General features: G+C 51.0%; 1 protein-coding gene across 2 annotated transcripts; it reads right to left on the bottom strand.

Annotated features, from left to right (window-relative positions):
- Positions 1 to 755: 755 nt before the first annotated feature.
- On the bottom strand, positions 756 to 4,063 carry CCL25 (C-C motif chemokine ligand 25). 2 transcript variants are annotated; one of them, XM_055342972.1, is made up of 6 exons: positions 4,017 to 4,063; positions 3,727 to 3,825; positions 1,797 to 1,914; positions 1,544 to 1,677; positions 1,091 to 1,216; positions 756 to 888 (listed from the first exon to the last, which is right to left on the bottom strand). In XM_055342972.1, the coding sequence occupies exons 2-6, from the start codon at positions 3,794 to 3,796 to the stop codon at positions 881 to 883; spliced, it is 456 nt and encodes a 151-aa protein (XP_055198947.1). In that variant the 5' UTR covers positions 3,797 to 3,825; positions 4,017 to 4,063; the 3' UTR covers positions 756 to 880. The 2 variants fall into 2 exon arrangements, with proteins under 2 accessions (XP_055198947.1, XP_055198948.1); XM_055342973.1 differs by having other exon boundaries at positions 771 to 845; positions 1,092 to 1,216.
- Positions 4,064 to 20,429: the final 16,366 nt, after the last annotated feature.

Genomic DNA, 20,429 nt, shown 5'->3' with positions numbered 1-20,429 from the left:
CCCTGTCTCCCCCTGCAGACTGGTCACTAGAGTCTGGTGCCGGGGCTCTATTCTCAGCCCAGTTCTGATCCACTTGACTTAACAGGAGCTTTTCTGGACTCCCGTCAGGAGCTTGCAGAGGGCTACTCTGCAGCAGCCAGTCTCACTATATATAGCCCAGGGATCTGAGCAGAACAAGCTCAGGGACCCCTGGTTTAGAGGCGAGGAAAGAGGCGACAAGAAGAGTAAGCAGTTTGCTCAGGGTCACCAGCTGGACTTGCACCTGGGCCTGCAGCCAGCATGTCCCCCAGGAGCCATTAGCTGTGAGGACTGCCAGCTCAGGTCCAGGGGTGGGATGGTCCCGCGGGGTTCAACACAGACTGGGGCAGCACCTCACACCCCATAATGAGACGCGACAGACAGGAGTGGCATCACACCAAATATTTATTTAAAAACCATAGAAAATCACGGCCTGGGAGGAGCAACCCTGGACGGACTGGTGCTCTGCAAGGACCCAGAGGAACATAGGCAGGCGTGGCCCAGGGTGGGTGGCAAGGGGCTACAGGTGGGCCACGTATTGCCGATGATCCACGGCAAGACCCCATTGCCCTGTGCTGACTGGTTCCTGGAGCAGGCTTGAGGTAAGTAAGGTCAGCTCCTTCCTTCCAGCTGCCCAAGGAGCAGGATGTGCCAGGGGTGACAGCAGGGGGAGCCAGCTGTAGGCTCAGGCACAGGCCACGGAGATCTGGCCCGAATGACAGGGAGGCTGGGGTACCCGGAGCCCCAGGGGACAGATGCGGTAGAGAGAGAAAGGTCCAGCCCATCTCATGCGGGGCTAATCCTGAAGATGCACGGGCTCAAGGTCCATCTCATGCGGGGCTAATCCTGAAGATGCACGGGCTCAAGGTCCTGCAGGGGGGATTGGAGAGGCCGGCAGGTGACCGGGATTGCAGTGAAGCTGGGTTAGGGTAGTGAACAGCCACCCAAGTGTCGGCCTGCAGGGCTGACCCCAGACCCAACCTCCTTGGTCCTGGAAGGGAGTCCAGGTGCTCACCCAGTCTGTGCTGATCGGAAGCTCTCATTCCTCAGCAGGGATGATCAGAGTCCTTACCTGGATTAGCCATGTTCAGGAAGGAAGTTTTCTTCTTGTTGCTTCTGGTGGACCTGCTGGACTTGGACTTGGAGTGTGCTAGCCTGGACATTCCAGTGTTCGACCTCCTACCTCCCAGATGGGAGTCTGTCCAAGAGAGAAAGAAATAGATGAGAGCTCTACCCATACCCTTTGAGCACCTGGATCCACCCAAGCCTGAAGCCGCTGGCTGGTTACTTGAGCCGATGAGTTTCCCATTTGCTTGAGTTTGCCATCTCTAACGATTAAGAAAAAGTCTTGGCTAAAAAAGTCGGTCATGCACTCAGTCTCCACTCACCAGCCATTGGTCCCCTTTGGGGTGGAGGCAGCTGTCGGCACGCTGGACTGCAGTCCCCTCCTTGGGGGTTGAGAAGCCCAGGAGCCCACAGCAGGGAGGGGTTGGCCTCTTAGATGCTGGGCGTGGGTCTCACCCACCTTGGAAGTTTCTCCGGGAGCCTAGGTGCTGCTTTGAGTGGGTGTTGTTCCGATTATCCAGAAACTTAAACACATTTGGCAACCAGTTGACTCTTGGGTTCACACACAGCATCTTGTTTTTCGGGAAGAAGAATCTGTGGGGGGAGGGGGCGAGAGGGTTCCCAGGTTAGGGTGGGAGCAGGGAGCAAAGTCGTGGACGAGACACACACCCCAACCCCACCCCCTCCACACGGGCTCCCACAGTCGTACTCACATCACAGCAGGCAGATTGCAGCTCCCGCTCACTTCCTGGCGCTGGTAGCCCTGGGCACGCATGAGCAGGCGGGGCCTAGCACGGTGGTGGTAGGCTAAGCAGCAGTCCTCGGAGACACCTGCAAGCACGACCCATGGGCTCGTGTCTCGCGTGCACGTGCACGTGTGCTCCGCGAGGACGGCCACAGACGCAGGCACCCGCAGACCTACCACAGCCCTCCCAGGCCCAGCGGAGGCCGAGAGACAGCCCAGCTGATAAGGAGGCCAACTCGGCTCACCTTTGGCCCCTGATAGGGGGGCAGCTGGCAGGAGTTGGAGGGGGTCCATGGGCTGGGAAGGGCCCAGGACCACAAAATGAATGAGGGGCCAAAGCCACTCCCACTCCTGTTCTAGGGCAAGGAGCATAGATGTAACCCCCTGAGGGGGGGGGCCAGGGGCCAGCACTCCCCACCCAGGCCCTTCTAAAATGAATCATCTGCCTCTGCCTCTCTTCCCCATCAGAGTGACCACTCAGTCACCAGGCCAGAAACCAGGAGGTCTCTGTTCCTTTAGGCGTTGGCCGAAGAAAGCATTTTGAGTTCCTGCTGGGTGCTAGATGTGTAGACAGACTCAGAGGGGAATTGGACCCAGGGCTGTCATGGGGATCTCCCAGCACAGAGGTCGATCTGTGCTGGGAGGGGGAAGAGCAGGGACCTAGAGCGGGGTATGCTTGGAGGAGGAGCTGCTGGTGTCAGCAGGGTCCCCCCGGCAGGGTAAGCAAGTGAACCTGAAGTGGCAGGTGGTGCAGAGGCCTTCAGGGCTCTCTGAGACCCATCCCTCTGCTGACCCCTGAGCTCTGGCAAGGATGGGGGAGCAGAAGGGCTTGAGCACTCCCCTGCATCTCAAAGCCCTGGCCCCAGAGGGCAAGGGGCAGTGGTGTCAGAGGGACCCTGGGCTGCAGTACCAGGCAGGCCAGGGGGCCACTCTGCCCCCAGGATCAAAGGGCCCCGGGCTGGGCCTGGCTCCTGGGATGGGTCTCTGATAGCAGGACAATGGGAAAAAAGCCCAGCCCTATCCTGGGCAAAGGTAAGGTTAGCTGGAAGCAGGGCTAGGGCTCTCAGACCTGGTGAGGGGCAGGTGGGGCAGGCAAGGCAGGTGGGGGTGGGGTGGGCTATGGGGCTTTGACCAAGCCAGGGACCCTGCTCAGCCAGTGCTGGGGCTCAGCTGCCTCCCCTGGGACCCTGTCCTACATCCTAGGCACATAGGACACAGTGGCAGGGCTCTTGATAGACACCCAGAACTGGCCTTTGGTCACCAAATCCTCATATGCCCAATAGAGGGAGAAGCGAGAAGAGACTCCCTGTTAATAACAGTAATGGTTATCGTTGCTGTTGCTGGGCCCTAGGCCAAGAGTTTTGCAAATATCAGCCCATTGGATTTTCATGTCCTGTCTCTGCAGCGGGAATTCAGATCCCCACTTTGTAGATGGGGAAACCGGGGCTCATAAAGACTGAGTAGTAACTCTCAGCCAGACCACAGGGTAGTCTATGGGGGTGGAGGGGGACTTACTCCTGTTGGGTCACATCACTGCAGTGTGTCCCTGGCCGTACCCGGCTATGCCACCTCTGGGAGCTGTCTCTGCTCCCCACAGTCCCTGGTTGGGCTAAGTCCCGGCAGGGAGGCCTTGGGTCACGGACAGTAAAAGAGACATCACAGGGTCTCTGGAAGAAAGGACTGGGGGGGAGTCTGCATCCCCAGGGAGCTGCACAAATGCCAGGAGGTTCTACATCCCTGGGGGGGGAGGGTAGGGTGTTGTCCGCCAGAATTCAGTAGTGGAGACGGAATGGGGGAGGCTTCTGGAGGAAAGGAAGGGCAAATGGAGGAGGGCAGGAAGGATGGATGGGGAGAGGAGGGCTCCGGGGAGGCAGGGTAGGTATGGCTCAAGACGTTACCTTGAGTGTGGACAGTAGACCAGGCACCCATGAGGCTGGCCACCAGGCAAACCAGGAGCCACAAGTTCATAGCGCAGACTGATCCTCCTCTGCGGGTGTCTTGAGGAATAATGGGAGAGGTAGGGGTGATGAGGACCCCAGATGGACAGCAGCAGGCAGTGGGGATACCCCCACTGCCTCAAGTCCAACCCCAGGGCCCGCTGCAAAGGAGATGGGCAGCACAGAATAGGGTCAAGTCATGCTGGTGGGGCACATGGCTCGTCTCAAGCCAAGATCGAGGGAGGACTCACCAAAGCCTCTTGGGGTCTCAGGAGCTGTGCCTGCTGGGGATATCCAAGCTCTCCAGCCCAGCAGGGCAACAGGCTTCACAACCTTTATAGATGGGGCCCCACCCTGTGGCCTCCTGCTCTCCTCCACCCTCCCTCGTCCACCCTCCCCCTTCCCTCCTCCCACCTCCTTTGCTTTGGGCTTTTCCCGTTTTTCTCTTTCTAGCTCCTCTCTCAGATGTCAAGGTACACCTGGAGGGAGTTGTAGGCACCTGGGGACAAGGGGACTTACTTCAAAGAGCTAGCAGGAAACACTGGCTCTCTTCTCCAGTGCTTGGATGTAGACAAGGGTTGGCTCCCTCGGTTATTAGAGGCAGAACCACACAGACAGACCCAGCCAACCCAGGCCACTTGAAGGCTGGCTCCCGGAGGACCCCCTCCCCTTGACTTCTTCCCTGATCCAGTCCTCTCAGCGCCCCTGCTTTCTCCGCAGAGCACCCTCTCACCTTCCTTCACTCCCTCTCCTGCTGCACACCAGGGCCTACATCGGCTTTGCACCAAAGGCCCCAGGCTGCCCAGACCCTTTGCCTTGCACAATGGGGAGCCTTACAGCTCTACAGAAATGCCCTGGTTTTGAGAACCAGCAAATCCACAGAAACAGAAAATAAAATCAGCCGCTGCCATGGGCTGGGAGGGGAGAGAACGGGGGTTTGTAACTGCGAATATAGTAAACGCTCAAACCTTACCCTTTCTTTTTTTTTTTTAAGATTTTATTTCCTTAGAAAGAGAGTGAGCACGAGTAGTGGGGAGGGGTCGAGGGAAAGGGAGGAGCAGACTTCTTACCCAGCACAACTCCCACCACATGGAGGACTCGATCCCAGGACCCTGGGATGATGACCTGAGCCAAAGGCAGACACTTAACCGATTGGGCCACCCAGGCACCCACTTTCTTCTTGCCTTTTTAATATTTTATTTAAAAAAATTTATATATGTATTTGAGAGAGAGAGTGCAAGTGGCGGAAGGGGCAGAAGGAGAGTGAGGATCCTCAAGCAGACTCCCCACTGAGCACAGAGCCCCAAGTGGGGCTGATTTCAAGACTCTGAGATCATGACCTGAGCTGAAATCGAGGGTCTGACGCTTCACTGACTGAGCCAGCCAGGAACCCACCAGCATGGAGCTTGAATCTGCAACCCTGAGACCCAGAGTCCCAGGCCCCACCCACTGAGCCAGCCAGGCGGGGGGGGGGGGGCACAACCTTAGACTTCCAAGGGGTGCAGTGCAAGGTACGTGAATTTTCTCCAATATTCTCTTGAGAAAAATGCTAACAACCACCACAACAAAGAAATGCTCGCCCCGGGTAACCACGGCGGCGCAAGCAAAGCCGGACCCATCCAGCAGGCACGTTTTTCCTTCCCCAGGGTCTGCGTGGCTCACGGAGCCAGGGGCGCCACGGGTGGGAGTGGGCTGTCGCGGCAGGAAGGGGGCTCCGCAGAGACCTCACAGCTGACGGCTTTGAACTTGTGACTTTTTATCGCTTGCATCCGTACCTAGACCACTTGGGATATCCCTGGCCCGCTCCCCTGCGCGGAATCGCGAGGCTCTGGGGGCGGGGTCTTAGCGCGGGGCGGGGCTAAGCAGGGGCGGGGCTTGCTGGCCCCGCCCCTCCCCGCGCCCCGCGGTCCCGTGGCCGTCCCCCGTAGCCTCCGCGCGACCCCAGTCCCTCGACCTCTTGCTCCCGGTGGGGGCGGCGGGGCGGGACGCGGCTCCGCGTGGCTGCGGGCGTGGGGACGCGGCGTGGCGGGCCCGGCGGCCTCTCCGCTCCGGCCCACTGCCCCGGCCTGCCCGCAGCCGCCCAGACGTGGCGTGACCCAGACCTGGCGGGGCGCGGGCGGACAGGTGGCGCCGTCTTGGGGCCGGCGCAGGTGTCAGGGAGGCGGACGGGACGCTCAGGCCCTGGGTCCTGACGACCGCAGCTGCCGCGTGTGACGGCCAGTTCCTCACGATCGGGGCTGAACCGGGAAGGAGGGCGCCCCTCTGTTCCTCCAGCTGCTGGAGGCGCTCAGGGTGGACTCCTACAGGTGTGACGCGAGCGCAGCTGGGGCGCGCTGGGGTGCGGTGGCCCGAAGCCTCCTCCTGCCTCCCGGTCCCCAGCCCCGACCGCGAGGGCCGTTGGGGGTGGTCTCCAGCCTGCAGCTGAGCCAAGCTGAGGGACTGACCACCTGCCAGGGCCTGCAGGTTGGAAGGGCCCGCGAAAGCCTTCCTTCCGTGAGCCCAGCTCAGCTCTGGGGGAGTCCTCCTCGGGAGGGAACCGCCAGTGAGTGCACACAGGTGGTCCAGGCAGAACCGGGTGGGGGAGGATGGGCTCTGTGGTGGGGAACCGAGTGAGGCCCTCTGGAGGCTGACTCCCATTTCCCTGCTGGAGAACCCTCCCAGGTGTCCAGTGTTGGCCCGCTTCACAGAGGAGGAGACAGAGGGTCAGGGAAGCTCTGAGAGTCATCAGAAAGGCACAGGGGCACTGGCGAAGTGCCACCAGCTGCAGGGTCCTCCTGCAATTGCTGTCGCGTATTAGATCCCTGTGCTGCCTACAGCTCTCCTGAACCTCTTGTGCCTCCAGGTCCCTGCTCAGGTGGCCTCTAAAAGCAGCAGCCAGGGGCCCTCTCCCCCTCACCTCCCCACTACCCCACACCTTGTGGTTGTGCTAGGCCTGGACTCCTGCTGTGCCTAGTGGCCTCTCCCTCTGGCCCAGATGCACAGTAGTTACCAGACAACTGGAGGGAGGAAAGGGGTTTTTCCATGATGTCTTGCAAGCCTCTGGCCGGCCTTCAGGGACTTAATTTATAGACTGTCCCTGTGTGATCCCTTTTGCTGTATTCCTGATGTGGTTGACCCTGCTGCCTCCTGGAAAGCTGGCTTTGAGGGGCTTCCCCTCTCAGGCTGACCAGGGGTCTCTGTGTTCCATGGGGTAGCTGCAGTGACTATCCAGATGGGGGCCAGGCCCTCTAGAGGGCAGCCTGATTGTGGGCAGCCTGATTGTGGGCAGCCTTGGCCTCTGTCCTGGTGCTCCTCCTGCTCCTACTGGACGTGTGGGGGACAGGCCAGCTGGACTGCCCCAGCTAGGAATGTGGCCTATTGCCGAGCCTGTCAGGCTGGGCTTGAGGCAGAGGGTATGGAAAGGGTGGTGGGCTCTGAGGAGAGAGACCCACAGGGCTCTCCAGGAGACCCTCTGTGAAGCTGCTGAACTCCATTCACCTCTTCCACACAGATTTTCTGGGTGCCTCTTCCATGCCAGCCATTTGCTAGGCCCCGGGGTGATAGCAGTGAGTAAGCAGATATGTCCCAGCCATGAAAGATGACAGTGATGTCACAGATCCTCACTGAACATCTGTTGGGGGCCATTTGTTATCTTATTCATTCAGGAAACACTTAGCAAGTGCCTACTGTATGCCAGGCACTGGGCTGGGAGCCAGGGAAAAGCAGTGAAGGAGACAGATGGTCCCAGGGTACAAGAGACAAGACAAGCTGCAAATATGAAGCAAGATACCCTGAGATTAGGAACACTGCTACAAATCCTGGTGTGACAGGAAAACACTGGGGATGGGCTGGGTTCCTCCAAAGAGACTGGCCTGAGATGACAACCGCCCTATAGGATGAATATTCATCCCCATTTTACAAGGAAAACACAACCAACTACAGCTCAGAGAGGCTAAGTCATCTCCCCAAGTAAGCAGGGCCGGATTCCAAGCTCAGCTCTGACCCCTTCATTCTGCATGTACTGATCGGGGGCTGGATTAAGCACGTCTTGGGGCACCTGGGTGGCTCAGTCCGTTAAGCAGTTGCCTTCAGCTTGGTCATGATCTCAGGGATCCTGGGATCGAGCCCCAGTTGGGGATCCCTGCTCAGCAGGGGAGTCTGCTCCTCCCTCTGCCTCTCCCCCTTGCTATTCCTCTCTGTCAAATAAATAACTTTTTTTAAAAAAAAGCATGTCTTTAAAACAGTTTTTAATATTCTATTTTATATAACCCTATCTATAACAATATTATCATTTCCACATGTTAACATGATCCATTATGATCAAATAAGAACAGTTAATCAGATGCCCCGACCCTTTTTGGCATAGTAAATCTTGATTGTACATTTTGCAGCCCATTAGCCACACGTGGCAGCTAGTGTCTAACCTGGTGGGCTGGCCAGTTCTCGCCCCAGATGCCTGTCAGTTCATAATTTTACACTGATTCTTTTCAGTTTTGTTTTTGTATTAAGACTTATTATTATTTTTTTAGAGCAGTTTAATTCTTCCAGTGACGCTGAGGGGAAGATACAGGGATTTCACACCATACCCTTTGCCCCACATATGGACAGCTGTCGTTATCAATATCCCACCCTGGACAGTGCATTCGTTACTATCAGTGAACCTGACTGACAAATCACTATCATCCAAAGTCCATAGTTTACCTCACGGTCCACACCTGGTACTGTACATTCTACAGTACCATTAATGGCCATCGTCTCCTGATCTGTTAGTACGTTTCAACAAACACGCATCCATCTTTATGGTACCATACAGAGTATTTCACTGCCCTAAAAATCCTCTGTGCTCCAAGCATGTCTTTTTTATGATGTTTTGATAGCCAGGGCCCACTTGATGATAGAAGGACTGCCCCTCCCAGGGCTAGCAGATTCCTAGAGATAGTAATTGTCTCATGAGTGCGCCTCCCATATGCAAACCAGCGGGTCCAGAGCCCACGCCTGAGTGCCCTCCTTTATGGATCTCACTCATAGGATGTCCTCACTCACTCACATCATGGATGTCCCCTGCCCTGATCATCCCAGAACCAGAGACTAGACAACTGAGGGACGGCCCCTATACCCCAGAGCCTGCTGAAATCATGCGAACCAGCCAGGCCTGAGCCTGCACGTGCTGCCTCACCCACTCCCTCTCACAGAATACAGAGTACAGGCTCTTACCCACGTTCTTCCCTCACCCCTTCTGCCTCCTGACCAACTCTGTTGCGTCCCCATGTGGCCCTGTGTGGCATGGTGTGCCCCCTCCTCTTGAGATCTGAGAGTAGCAATTGATCTTTTTATTACTATTTTGAGAGAGAGAGAGAGCAAACGCATGTGAGCAGGAGGTGGGGCAGAGAGAGAGAGAGAATCTCAAGCCGACTTCACACTGAGCATAGGGCCCAATGTGGCACTTGATCCCATGACCTTGAGATCATGACCTGAGCCGGAGATAAGAGTCAGACACTCAGGTGACTGAGCCACCCAGGCGCCTCCCCATTCTATCTCCCCCACACACACCCCGCATTCTGTCTTTTTAGTGGCCATCGCCTCCTGATCTGTTAGCCTCACCATATCTGAAAAGGAATAAAAGCTATGCTTTAAAGCGGGTGCCATGGGATATGCAGAGAGCTGGAGAGAGAACAGATAATCGACGTACCACTCCCTATGTGATGTTCACAGATGGTGGGGGGACAATCACAGGATGAATGGTCCATATTCTAGAGGGATGTCTGCGTGCAGGCTGTGGGGATGAAGAGGGCACCCCACCAGGTCTCCAGAGAGAAGAGCTACTGAATGGAGACCTGCAGGGCAAGCAGGTGTTAGGCAGAGGTCAGACAGAGCAGGATGCCAGAGGGACCTGCCAAGTGCAGGATGGCTGGGGCGGGAGATGGGGTGGGTAGTGGAAGATGGGGTGGGAGGAGATGGTCTATTCAGGGCCTCACCTACTGAGCCAAGAAGGGTGACCTTCATCAAAAGGGCGCTAGGGAGCTGCTGACGGAGTTAGCTGGGGGAGGGTTGCGGTCAGTTCTGTCTGTATCTGAGCTCTGCCAAGGTCATGAGAAGATGCAGTGTGGGGACATTACCCCAGGCAAGAGAAGACTCAAGAATAGTAGCTTGTCTTCCTACGGGGGCTGTGAGGAAGGTCCTTTCTTTTTCTTTTTTTTGGAAGGTCCTTTCTAGTCCCTTTCATGCTCTACAGCAACGAGAAATAATTCAGGAAATGTTTACCAAGATCTACTATGTGCCAGGTTGGGTAGTTGCAACACAGTAACAAGACAGATTTAGTCCCTACTGTCATGGAGATATTTTAGTTTTATTTTTCTAACAATGGGCTTACAATAGCATCTCATGAATGCTGACATGACATGAAACAGGGACCCAGTAAAGAGAAAAAAAGCAAGTAACTAAACTCAGAAATGAAAATGGGGGAGGGATGCCTGGCTGGCTTAGTCTGTAGGGCATGCATCTCTTGATCTTGGGGTCATCAGTTCAAGTCCCACACTGGGCAGAGAGATCACTGAAAAATAAATAAATAGGGATCCCTGGGTGGCGCAGCGGTTTAGCGCCTGCCTTTGGCCCAGGGCACGATCCTGGAGACCCAGGATCGAATCCCACATCGGGCTCCCGGTGCATGGAGCCTGCTTCTGCCTCTGCCTGTGTCTCTGCCTCTCTCTCTCTGTGTGTGTGTGTGTGACTATCATGAATAAATAAATAAAATCTTTAAAATAAATAAATAAATAAATAAATAAATAAATAAATAAATAAATATTTTTTTAAGATGTGAGGCATAACTACTGCCCTTACAGAAATTTTTTAAAAAGATTAGACTATTATGAACAGTTGTATACCAATTAATTAGATAATCTGAATGAAACTAGCAAACTACCAAAATGGACTCAGGAAGAAATAGAAAATCTGAAGAGGGCTATTGAAGGTAAAGAGATTGCATCGGCAATCAAAAACCACCCAACAAAAAAAATCCAGGACCAGATGACATCACTGGTGAATTCTACCAAACATCAAAAGAATGAACACAAATCCTTCTCAAACTCTTCTCAAAATATAGAAGAGGAGGGAACACATCCTAGCTCATTTTATTCTATGATATCAGCAGTACCTTGATACCATAGCCAAGCAAAGACATGGCAAGAGAACTATAGACCAACATCCCTGGTGAATAGGGAAGCAAAAATCCTCAACATATACCCCACAAACTAAAAATACACTTATATGTTCACTAAATTGAATTTAAATTAAATTAAAAAAATCCTCAACACAGAGTTGCAAGCGAAATCCAGAAGTATATTAAAAGGATCACATGGGATGCCTGGGTGGCTCAGCAGTTGGGTGCCTGCCTTTGGCCCAGGGCAGGATCCTGGAGCTCCAGGATCAAGTCCCACATCGGGTTCCCAGCATGGAGCCTGCTTCTCCCTCTGCCTCTGTCTCTGCCTCTTTCTCTCTCTCTCATAAATAAATAAATGATCTTAAAAAATAAATAAAAGGATCACAAACCATGAACAAGTAGATGTGTCTTGGGAATGCAAGGATAATTCAATATTTGAAAATCAATTTAAGATGGCACATTAATACAATGAAGGAAAAACTACACGATCACCTCAACTGATGCAGGAAAAAGCATTTGACAAAATCCAACACCTTTTCTTGATAAGAGCACGCAACAAACTAGGGACGGAAAGAAACTTCCTCAACCTCAAATGGTAAAGGGTACTTACAAAAAGACCCACAGTGGGCAGCCCGGGTGGCTCAACGGTTTAGTGCCACCTTTGGCCCATGGCATGGTCCAGGAGACCCGGGATCGAGTCCCACATCAGGCTCCCTGCATAGAGCCTGCTTCTCTCTTTGCCTATGTCTCTGCGCCTCCCTCTGTCTCCCTGTGTGTGTCTCTCATAAATAAATAAATAAATAGAATCTTTAAAAAAAAAAAAAAAAACAAAGAAAAAAAAAGACAAAAAGGCCCACAGTGAATGTCACACTCAGTGGTGAAGCTGAAAGCTGTGCCCCTAAGATCAGAAACAAGAAAAAGATGCCCACTTTCACCACTTCCGTTTAACACTGTGCTCAATGCTGGAGTGGGAGCAATTAGGCAAGAAAAGGAAATAAAGAAGACAATCAAGTTGAGAAAGAATAAATGATATTCACAAATGACATGATCATTTATATATAGAGAGAGAATCCTGAAGAACACACACACACACAATTAGAGCTAATAAAGCCAGTAGAGTTTGCAGAATAAAAGTTCAACACACAAGAAAATCAGTTGCATTTCTACAAAATAGCAATGAGCAATTGACAAGGAAATTAAAAAAAAATTCCATTTACAATAGCATCAAAAAGAATAAAATACAGAGAACTGCAAAACATGCTTAAAGGAATTTAAAAACCCAAGGAAATGGAAAGGCATCTCCCTGCTTGTGGAAGACTTGACACTCTTAAGATGTTAGTACTCCCCAGCATGGTCTACTGGTTCAGTACAATCCCTCTCCGAATACCAACGCCCATTTCTGCAGAGATGGAATAAGAGACTCTAAAATTCATAGGGAATTGCAGCACTGTGCACTGAGTCATGTAGGGAAGTGCTGAGTCACTATACTGCATACCTGAAACTAATAAAATCCTGTATGTTAACTGAAATAAAAAAAAAAGGAGTGTTTAAATTCCACATACCTGAGAAATTTCCAGCTTTTTTTTTTTTTTTTCCTGTCACTCATTTCTAGCTTCATCCCACTGTGGTCAGAGAGGATGGCTTGTATGGTTTCCACTTTTTAATATTTGTTGTGATACAATTTCTTTACTTTCTAGAAGATGTACTCCATGCATTTGAGAAGAATGTGTGTTCTGCTGTTGTTTGCTGGAATATTCCCAATATATCGAGTAGGTCTGGTTAGGACTGCTGTTGAAAATGGAGTACTGAAGCCACCAGCTACTACTGTAACAGAATCTGTTTCTTCCTTCAATTCTGCCAATGTTTGATTCCTATTTTCTGGGCTCTGTAGTTTGGTACATATATGTTAATACTTCTAAAAAAAATTTTTTTAAGATTTTATTTATTTATTCATGAGAGAGAGAGAGAGAGAGGCAGAGACAGGCAGAGGGAGAAGGAGGCTCCATGCAGGGAGCCCGACATGGGACTCAATCCCGGGACTCCAGGATCACGCCCTGGGCTGAAAGCAGGCGCTAAATCACTGAACCACCCAGCGTTCCCCCCACCAATTTTTTTTTTAAGAAAAAAAAATTTTAAGCAATTACATCCAACATGGGGCTCAAACCCACAACCCTGAGATCAAGAGTTGCACACTCCACCCACTGAGCTGGCCAGGTGGTGGTAGGTATAGGTTTATAATTATTGTATCTTCTTGATAGACTGACCCTCTTCTAAACAGGTAATGTTCTTATTTGTTTCTCATAACAATTTTTGACATAAAGTCTATTTTGTGTGATATTAGTATAGATATCCTAGCTCTCTTTTAATCACTATTTACATGGAATATCTTTTCCCTTCACTTTCATTTCAACCTATTTGTCTTTGGATCTAAAGTGAGTCTCCTGTGGAAAGCATACGGCTGGATCATGTCTCTTATCTCTTCTGTCACTGTCTGCCTTTTCTTTGGAGAGTTTAATCTATTTATCTTTAAAGTAATTACTGATAAGAAAGGACTTACTTAGGCTCCTTCATTATTTGTTTTAAGGGTATGTCTTGGGGCACTTGGGTGGTTCAGTGGTTGAGTGTCTGCCTTTGGCTCAGGTCATGATCCCAGAGTCCTGGGATCAAGTCCTGCATCAGGATCCCTGTGGGAAGCCTGCTTCTCCCTCTGCCTATGTCTCTGCCTCTCTCTGTGTGTCTCTCATGAATAGATAAATAAAATCTTAAAATAAATAAAGGTATGTCTTATACCTATTTTGTTCCTTAATTTGTTCATTATGGTTTTCTTTTGTGTTCCATTGATTTTTTATAGCGTACCATTTTGATTCCCTTATTTCATTTTCTGAAAATAACGTTTCATTATTTTCTTACTATTTACCTAGGAGTACAGTTAATATCTTCAATTTGTGACAATGCAGTTTAAATTAATACAGATTAGCTTCAACAGCATACAAAATTCTGCTCATATATAGCTGCATCCCTTCCCTTTTATATTGTTACTGTCACAAATTACATTTTGATACACTGTATTGCCATTAACATACCTTTATATATTTTTTTAATATACCTTTATAATTCTCACTTCATGCCCTTGTTTCTGAAATCATACTTGGGGGGAAAATGAGTTGCAAAACAATAATACTGGCTTTAATATTCACTTATGTAGTTACCTTTCCAGTGTTATTTCTTCATATGGCTTTGAGTTGCTCTTGAGAAGGACTTTAGTATTTTTTTGGTAGGGCAGGTGTACTAGTTACAAAGTCTCTTAACTTTTGTTTATCTGGGACTGTCTTAGTTTCTCTTTCATTTCTGAAGGCTAGTTTTACCCGATATAGAACTCTTGGTTGAAAGGTTTTCCTTTCAGCACTTTAAATAACATTCACTGTTTTCTGGCCTCTGTGATATGTGATGAGAAATCAGCTGTTATAAAAAAAAAAAAAAGAAATCAGCTGTTATGCTCATTGGAGATCGCTTATATATAATGAGTCACTTCTCTCTTGCTGCTTTATAAAGGTTCTCTTTGCCTTCCTTTTCCTTTTTTTTATAGAGTTTTTTTTTAAGATTTTATTTATTTATTAGAGACACACATACAGAGAGAGAGAGACAGAGAGGCAGAGACACAGACAGAGGGAGAAGCAGGCTCCATGCAGGGAGCCTGACGTGGGACTTGATCCCTGGTCTCCAGGATCACACCCTGGGCTGAAGGTGGTGCTAAACCACTAAGCCACCGGGGCTGCCCTTCCTTTTTATTTTTTTTTATTTTTTTTTTTAATTTATTTATGATAGTCACACAGAGAGAGAGAGAGGCAGAGACACAGGCAGAGGGAGAAGCAGGCTCCATGCACTGGGAGCCCGATGTGGGATTCAATCCCGGGTCTCCAGGATCGTGCCCTGGGCCAAAGGCAGGCGCCAAACCGCTGTGCCACCCAGGGATCCCCCTTTTTATTTTTTAAAAAAGATTTATTTATTTTAGAGGGGGGAAAGGCAGAGGAAGAGAAAAAAAATCAAGCAGACTCTGCACTGAGCGCGGAGCCTGATCTCATGACCCTGAGATAACTACCTGAGCTGAAACCAAGAGTTAGATTCCTCACCAATGTGCTACCCCAGTTGCTCCTCCTTGTCTTTATTTTTCAATAATTTGGTTTTAATGTCTTGGTATAGATCCCTTTGATTTTTTCTGCTTGGTGTTTGTTGAGCTTCTTGCATGTATAGATTCATGGTTGTTACTAAATTTGATAATTTTCAGCCACTACTTCTTTGAATAGTTTTTTTCTCTTCTCCCTTTGCAATGCCCATTATACACCCACTTATACATTTGCTGGTGTCCCAAAGGGGTTTCAGGTTCTGTTTATTCTTCTTCATTTTTTCTTCTTTTGGCTCCTCAAACTGGATAATTTCATTTGACCAATTCTCAAGTTCAGTGGTTCTTTCTTTTGCCCACTGAAATCTTCTGTTGAAATTCTCCAGAGAAATTTTCATCTTGTCTTACTTTCCAGCTCCAGAATTTCTGTTTCTTTCTAATAATTTCTCTTTCTTATTGACAGTCTCTGTTTGATGACACATCATTCTCCTGATTTCCCCTAGTTCTTTGTGGTTCTGTTTAGCTTTTTGAGCATATTTAACACAGTTGATTTAAAGTCTTCAAGTCTAATGTGTGTGTGTCCTTAGGGATCACTTGTTTGTTTCTTATCTTCCTGCAAATGGGCCATACTCTTGTTTCTTGGCATGCTTCATTTTTGTTATGGTTGAAAATTAGGCAATTTGGATAATGCCTAATTTACTAAAAATGTAGTAATTCTGTAAATCAGATTTGTCCCCCTCTGGGTTTGTTGCTATTGTTGTTGGCTGTGGGTTGCAGTTATCTGAGTGACTTTTCTGTAATATTTTAAAAACTGTTTTCTTGTGTGAGGTCTCTGAAGTGTCTGTTCCTTTAGCTTCTGATCAGTAGTTGTTGGACATTTAAATGCCTGAAGGAAGAAGGAGGCGAGGAGGAGCGGAAGGAGAAGGAAAAAGGTGAAAAAGGAGAGAAAGAGGAAGAAGGCAGGAGGGAAGGAAGGAAAGAGAGGAGACAAAGTACTTTCCTAGTCTTTGCAGACTGTGTTGGACACTCCATGACGCCAAGCCAGGTTGTTTACAACTCTGTGTTGGCCTTCACTTCCTGCCTGTGGCACGCCTAAAAATCAGCCAGAGGTGAACACTTAGGGGCTTCTAAAATCTTCTGAGTATGCATTCTGCCACAGGCATGGGAGGTATTTCAAAGTCATTATTCCCCAAAGTAACTCCTCCTCCAGGTAACTCCTCCCCCAGCTTCTCCTCTCAGACTTTCAGCAGGTCTACTGTTTTGTCCCAACTGTAATCTTTTCCCCCACATGGCAGCACCCTGTTCATTTGCCTTCCAGCTGTAGTCAAGGGATGCCCTATGCATAGTCCCTTCCTGCTTTGAGAGTTACAACGTGGGCAAAACAGGGGCCAGTGCCTTGCATCATTCCATCAAGGAATCCCCACACAGGTCAAAGCAGATGCACACAAGTCCTCAGGAACAAGGAATTTTTGTTTCGCTTTGTTTCGGGGGAGGACATTAACAACTGACTTTTATTTGAAGCAATGGCACAAGTGAAAGAAGTGAAGTGGATGTCCTAACACAACTGAGAGAAAAGCGAATGGTGAACACAACTCGTATGCACCGCCTGGTGCGGAAGTCACTCCTGTGGTGGTGGGGAAGCCCACCGAAGGCTCAGCTGTCATCACTGGCCCCAGGTGTCCTTGTCAAAAAGACACTCTGCCATGCAGGGGTTCTGGGACCCCATCTTGTGCGAGCTGGTTACGTAGTCACCCAATTCTTTTTTTTTTAATTTTTATTTATTTATGATAGTCATACACAGAGAGAGAGAGAGGCAGAGACAGGCAGAGGGAGAAGCAGGCTCCATGCACCGGGAGCCCGATGTGGGATTCGATCCCAGGTCTCCAGGATTGGGCCCTGGGCCAAAGGCAGGTGCTAAACCACTGCACCACCCAGGGATCCCCCGTAGTCACCCAATTCTTTGGCGGATTTCACCTGCCCATTCGGTGTAGTTACATGAATGACTGGGCCATTTTTGTCAGTGGACACTTGGTACAGTTCCAGTTGTGACCAATTCATGTTTTTCTCCCAGCATAACCTATGCTCCACTGTATCTGGCCTGCTCTCCCAGCCACTGCAGTCTGGTTTCCTGATATCCTTTTTTGTTGTTGTTTTGTTTTAGATTTTTATTTATTTACTCATGAGAGACAGAGAGAGAGAGAGAGAGGCAGAGGGAGAGCATGCAGGGAGCCTGACATGGGACTTGATCCCAGGTCTCTAGGATCAGGCCCTGGACTGAAGGCGGCGCTAAACTGCTGAGCCACCCAGGCTGCCCCAAGGTTTCCTGATATCCTGAGGGAAACTCGGCCACCTTGTGGATCCTGCAGTTTCTCAGCACGGTCCCTCTCCTCGTGAGGTTGGTGAGGAAAATCGGTGGTGACATTCCTCCTTGACTGCAGGACTCTTGCACCTCCTAACCACTGGGCTATGGGGTGCCTCTGCTAAAAGAAAGGGATGGGGATGTCTGAGTGGCTCTGCAATGGAGCATTTACCTTTGGTTCAGGTTGTGATCCTGGGGTCCTAGAATCGAGTCCTACGTGGGAGCCTGCTTCTCCCTCTGCCTGTGTCTCTGCCTCTGTCTCTCATGAATAAATTAAAAAAAAAAAAAGGAGGGGATGGGGAAGCTGAGGAGTCTGAAAGCCCCATGGGGCCCCAGGCTGTACCCAAATTGACAGCAGCAGGGTGTCAGGGCTGGCTAGGTGGGTGGCGTGGTGCTTGGCCCAAACCTGTTGTGCGTCTCTCTCACGCTGGCTCTGGAAGCCAGAGCAGTGGTGGCACCTGGTCACCAGGAGTGTGTTTGGGTGCTGTGGGGAGGGGCTGTATCTGGAGGGGAGTGGTGGCTTTATCCTGGGCTGCTGGTGCCAACCAGTGCCAGCCAGCATGGTGGTAATGCCAGCTACCTTGCAGGGCTCAAGGGGGGTGCTGCAGAACTTGTGATGCCAAGTCTAGATGAGAGGACCTGTTGGGTCACCTCTTGTTCACGTGAGCTCTTGTGGGCTTTTAGCTGAGCGATCAGTCCCTCCTCTTCTGGTATAACCAGACAAGTAGACCCACGCATCCACTCCTGCCACCTCTTTTGTACCACATTTTCTCCTCTCTGCCCATCCCCAGCCACAGATCTGTCCCTCAGTGCTTTAAGATGTAGATTTTATTATTATTCAGGGATGGTGAGGCTAACAGATCAGGAGACAATTGCCATTAGTTTGTTACTCACAGATCCCAAGAAGAGGGAGCATGTCACACCATGTGGGGCCACACGAGGAAGCACCAGGGTCGGTCAAGAGGCAGAGGCAAGACAGAGATGTGGGCAGGAGCCCATATTTATTGTGGTTTCTACAGGATGGAAAGGCGGGGTCAGCAGGCTCAAGACTGGCTAGTTTGAATAATCTCTCCAGGCTTTGGGGTGTAGGGGCCTAGCTGTCTGGCCCCCTGGCCCTGGGGGACATCAGGGACATCATGCTCATGGAGCATGGCAGCCTGCTAACGGGATGGTCAGAGTGGAAGCACGAGCAGGCAAGGTGTGTCCCACCTCTAGGAATCAACTAGCCCTGGGAGGGGCAGTCCTTCCCACAGCAGCAAGAGCCCCATGATGTCAAAGCATCAGTGTAGGAAATAAAAACCACAATCAACCCTCTCCTCACCTCTCTGCCCTCCCCATGCATTCTTCTCTCTTGCCTTGTTCTGTGGCCACCCCCTTTGGCAGTGGATAAGTGCCAAGGATGCCTCACCAGTTTCCCTGATCCCAAAAAACCTGTCAACCCTGACCCTTCCTGCCTACAGTCCCAGTCACCTCCTGCTCCTGAACTCTCCTCCACTGGCTTCATGGGAGCCTGACAGCTGCCCTGGCCCCTGGTGGCTCCCCTGTGGCTCCGGCCTGTGTTTGCTTCAGAGATAATTCCGTTTGCTTCAGAGACACTCCCCGCCTTGGGTCCTTCCCTTCTCCTCTCTGTCATCTCTGAGACAAGAGCATTTTCTCACGGTCCTGTCCCTGGTCCCTTTCTGTGGGGTCAGGCTGAGATCAGATGACCACAGAGACAGAGTCCTGCGGCTCGTGCCCCAAGAGCCAGAGGCCAGCCTGAGCCCAGGGGCCCTCCCCAACTCAGGCCTGTGTCGGGTCCCTGCGGCCACTGTAACAAATCACCCAAAGCACTTTGGTGGCTTAAAACAACACAAAGTTATGATCTTTCCATTCTGGAGGGCAGAAGTCTGAAAACCAAGCTACTGGCAGGGCCAAGATCCTTCTGGAGGCTCTGTGGGCCATCTGCCTTCACCCCCTCCAGAGTCCAGAGTGGCCTGCACTCTCTGGCTCAAGGCTGTCCTCCTCCTGCAAAACCAACAGTGGAGTGCTTTCCAGTCTCTCTATGCCTGGCTACTGTTGCACTCTCCTTCTCTGCCTCTCACCCTCCTGCCTCCAAGGACCCTTGTGATGACACTGGGCCACCTGGATAATCCAGGATCACCTTCCATCTCAGAGCCTTAACATGACCACATCTGCCAAGTCCCTTTTGCTGTGTAAGATGACATGTTCTCTGGGGATGAAGACATGGACATCTTGGCGGGGGTGGGCATTGTTACCTGCCATAGCACCCGTGGATCTTGGTGGGAAGGGATATGTGGACCCAGTTCTGGAAAGCGGGGCATGAGGGTGGCCGTGGGGGTGGAAGAGAATTCTGGGTCCAGGGAACAGGGCATATCAAACAGCAGGCTCCCTGAATACCTGACCTGATGTGATCTGAAGGCCCTTGACATGAGCCCAAGAACCCAGGCAAGAGAGTCCCCCTTTCCAAAGCTTGGCTCTATAAAGTGGGGGATTCTTACCTGGGCCAATTTTGCCCCCAGGGGACACCTGGCAATGACTGGAGAGATAACTGGTTGTCACAGCAGGGGAGGAGGGATGGCTAGAGGTGCTACTAAATGTCCTGTCCCTCCCACCAGGAAGACTCCTCTGGCCCAAAGGTCTGCAGCCTTGAGAGCGAGAAGCCTTGCTTACAGCAGAGCTCCCAACAGCTGCTTCCTGGCCTTGTCTCTCCAAACCCTGAGGGGCTCCCCGCCACCTCCTTGGAGGGTTTCTGCTCAGTGACCTTTGGCCTTTTGTGCGAGTCCCGCCTTCCTTGGGAAAGGCAGTTTTCAGTTTCTCCTGACCCTTGGCCTGCTCTGGGTACATCTGGGGGTGTTGAACACTCCTAACTGGGGAATGCAAAGGCCTAGGGAGATGGCTGGAAACACAGCTGTGCTTTCTCCTGACCCTGCCCCGCCCCACCTCGCCCAAGGCTGACCACTCTGGCCTTTGGGTCCCCACACCGGGAAGGTGAGGCAGATGGTATGCTAAGGACACTGGTCACAGGGCAGGGACTAAGCTAGCTCACTCAC

This window comes from Nyctereutes procyonoides, unplaced genomic scaffold (assembly GCF_905146905.1).
Source record: "Nyctereutes procyonoides isolate TBG_1078 unplaced genomic scaffold, NYPRO_anot_genome, whole genome shotgun sequence".
Classification (NCBI taxonomy): Eukaryota; Metazoa; Chordata; class Mammalia; order Carnivora; family Canidae; genus Nyctereutes; species Nyctereutes procyonoides.
The sequence above is the reverse complement of the archived record's forward strand: the minus strand, read 5'-3'. Positions and strand labels throughout refer to the sequence as shown.

Coding starts and splice junctions, on each gene's coding strand:
- CCL25 (XM_055342972.1), bottom strand. CDS start 3,796: ATGAACTTGTGGCTCCTGGTTTGCCTGGTGGCCAGCCTCATGGGTGCC. Junction 1,915..3,726: donor GTCTACTGTCCACACTCAAG/GTAACGTCTTGA, acceptor TCGTGCTTGCAG/GTGTCTCCGAGGACTGCTGC. Junction 1,217..1,543: donor CTCCCGGAGAAACTTCCAAG/GTGGGTGAGACC, acceptor TCTCTTGGACAG/ACTCCCATCTGGGAGGTAGG.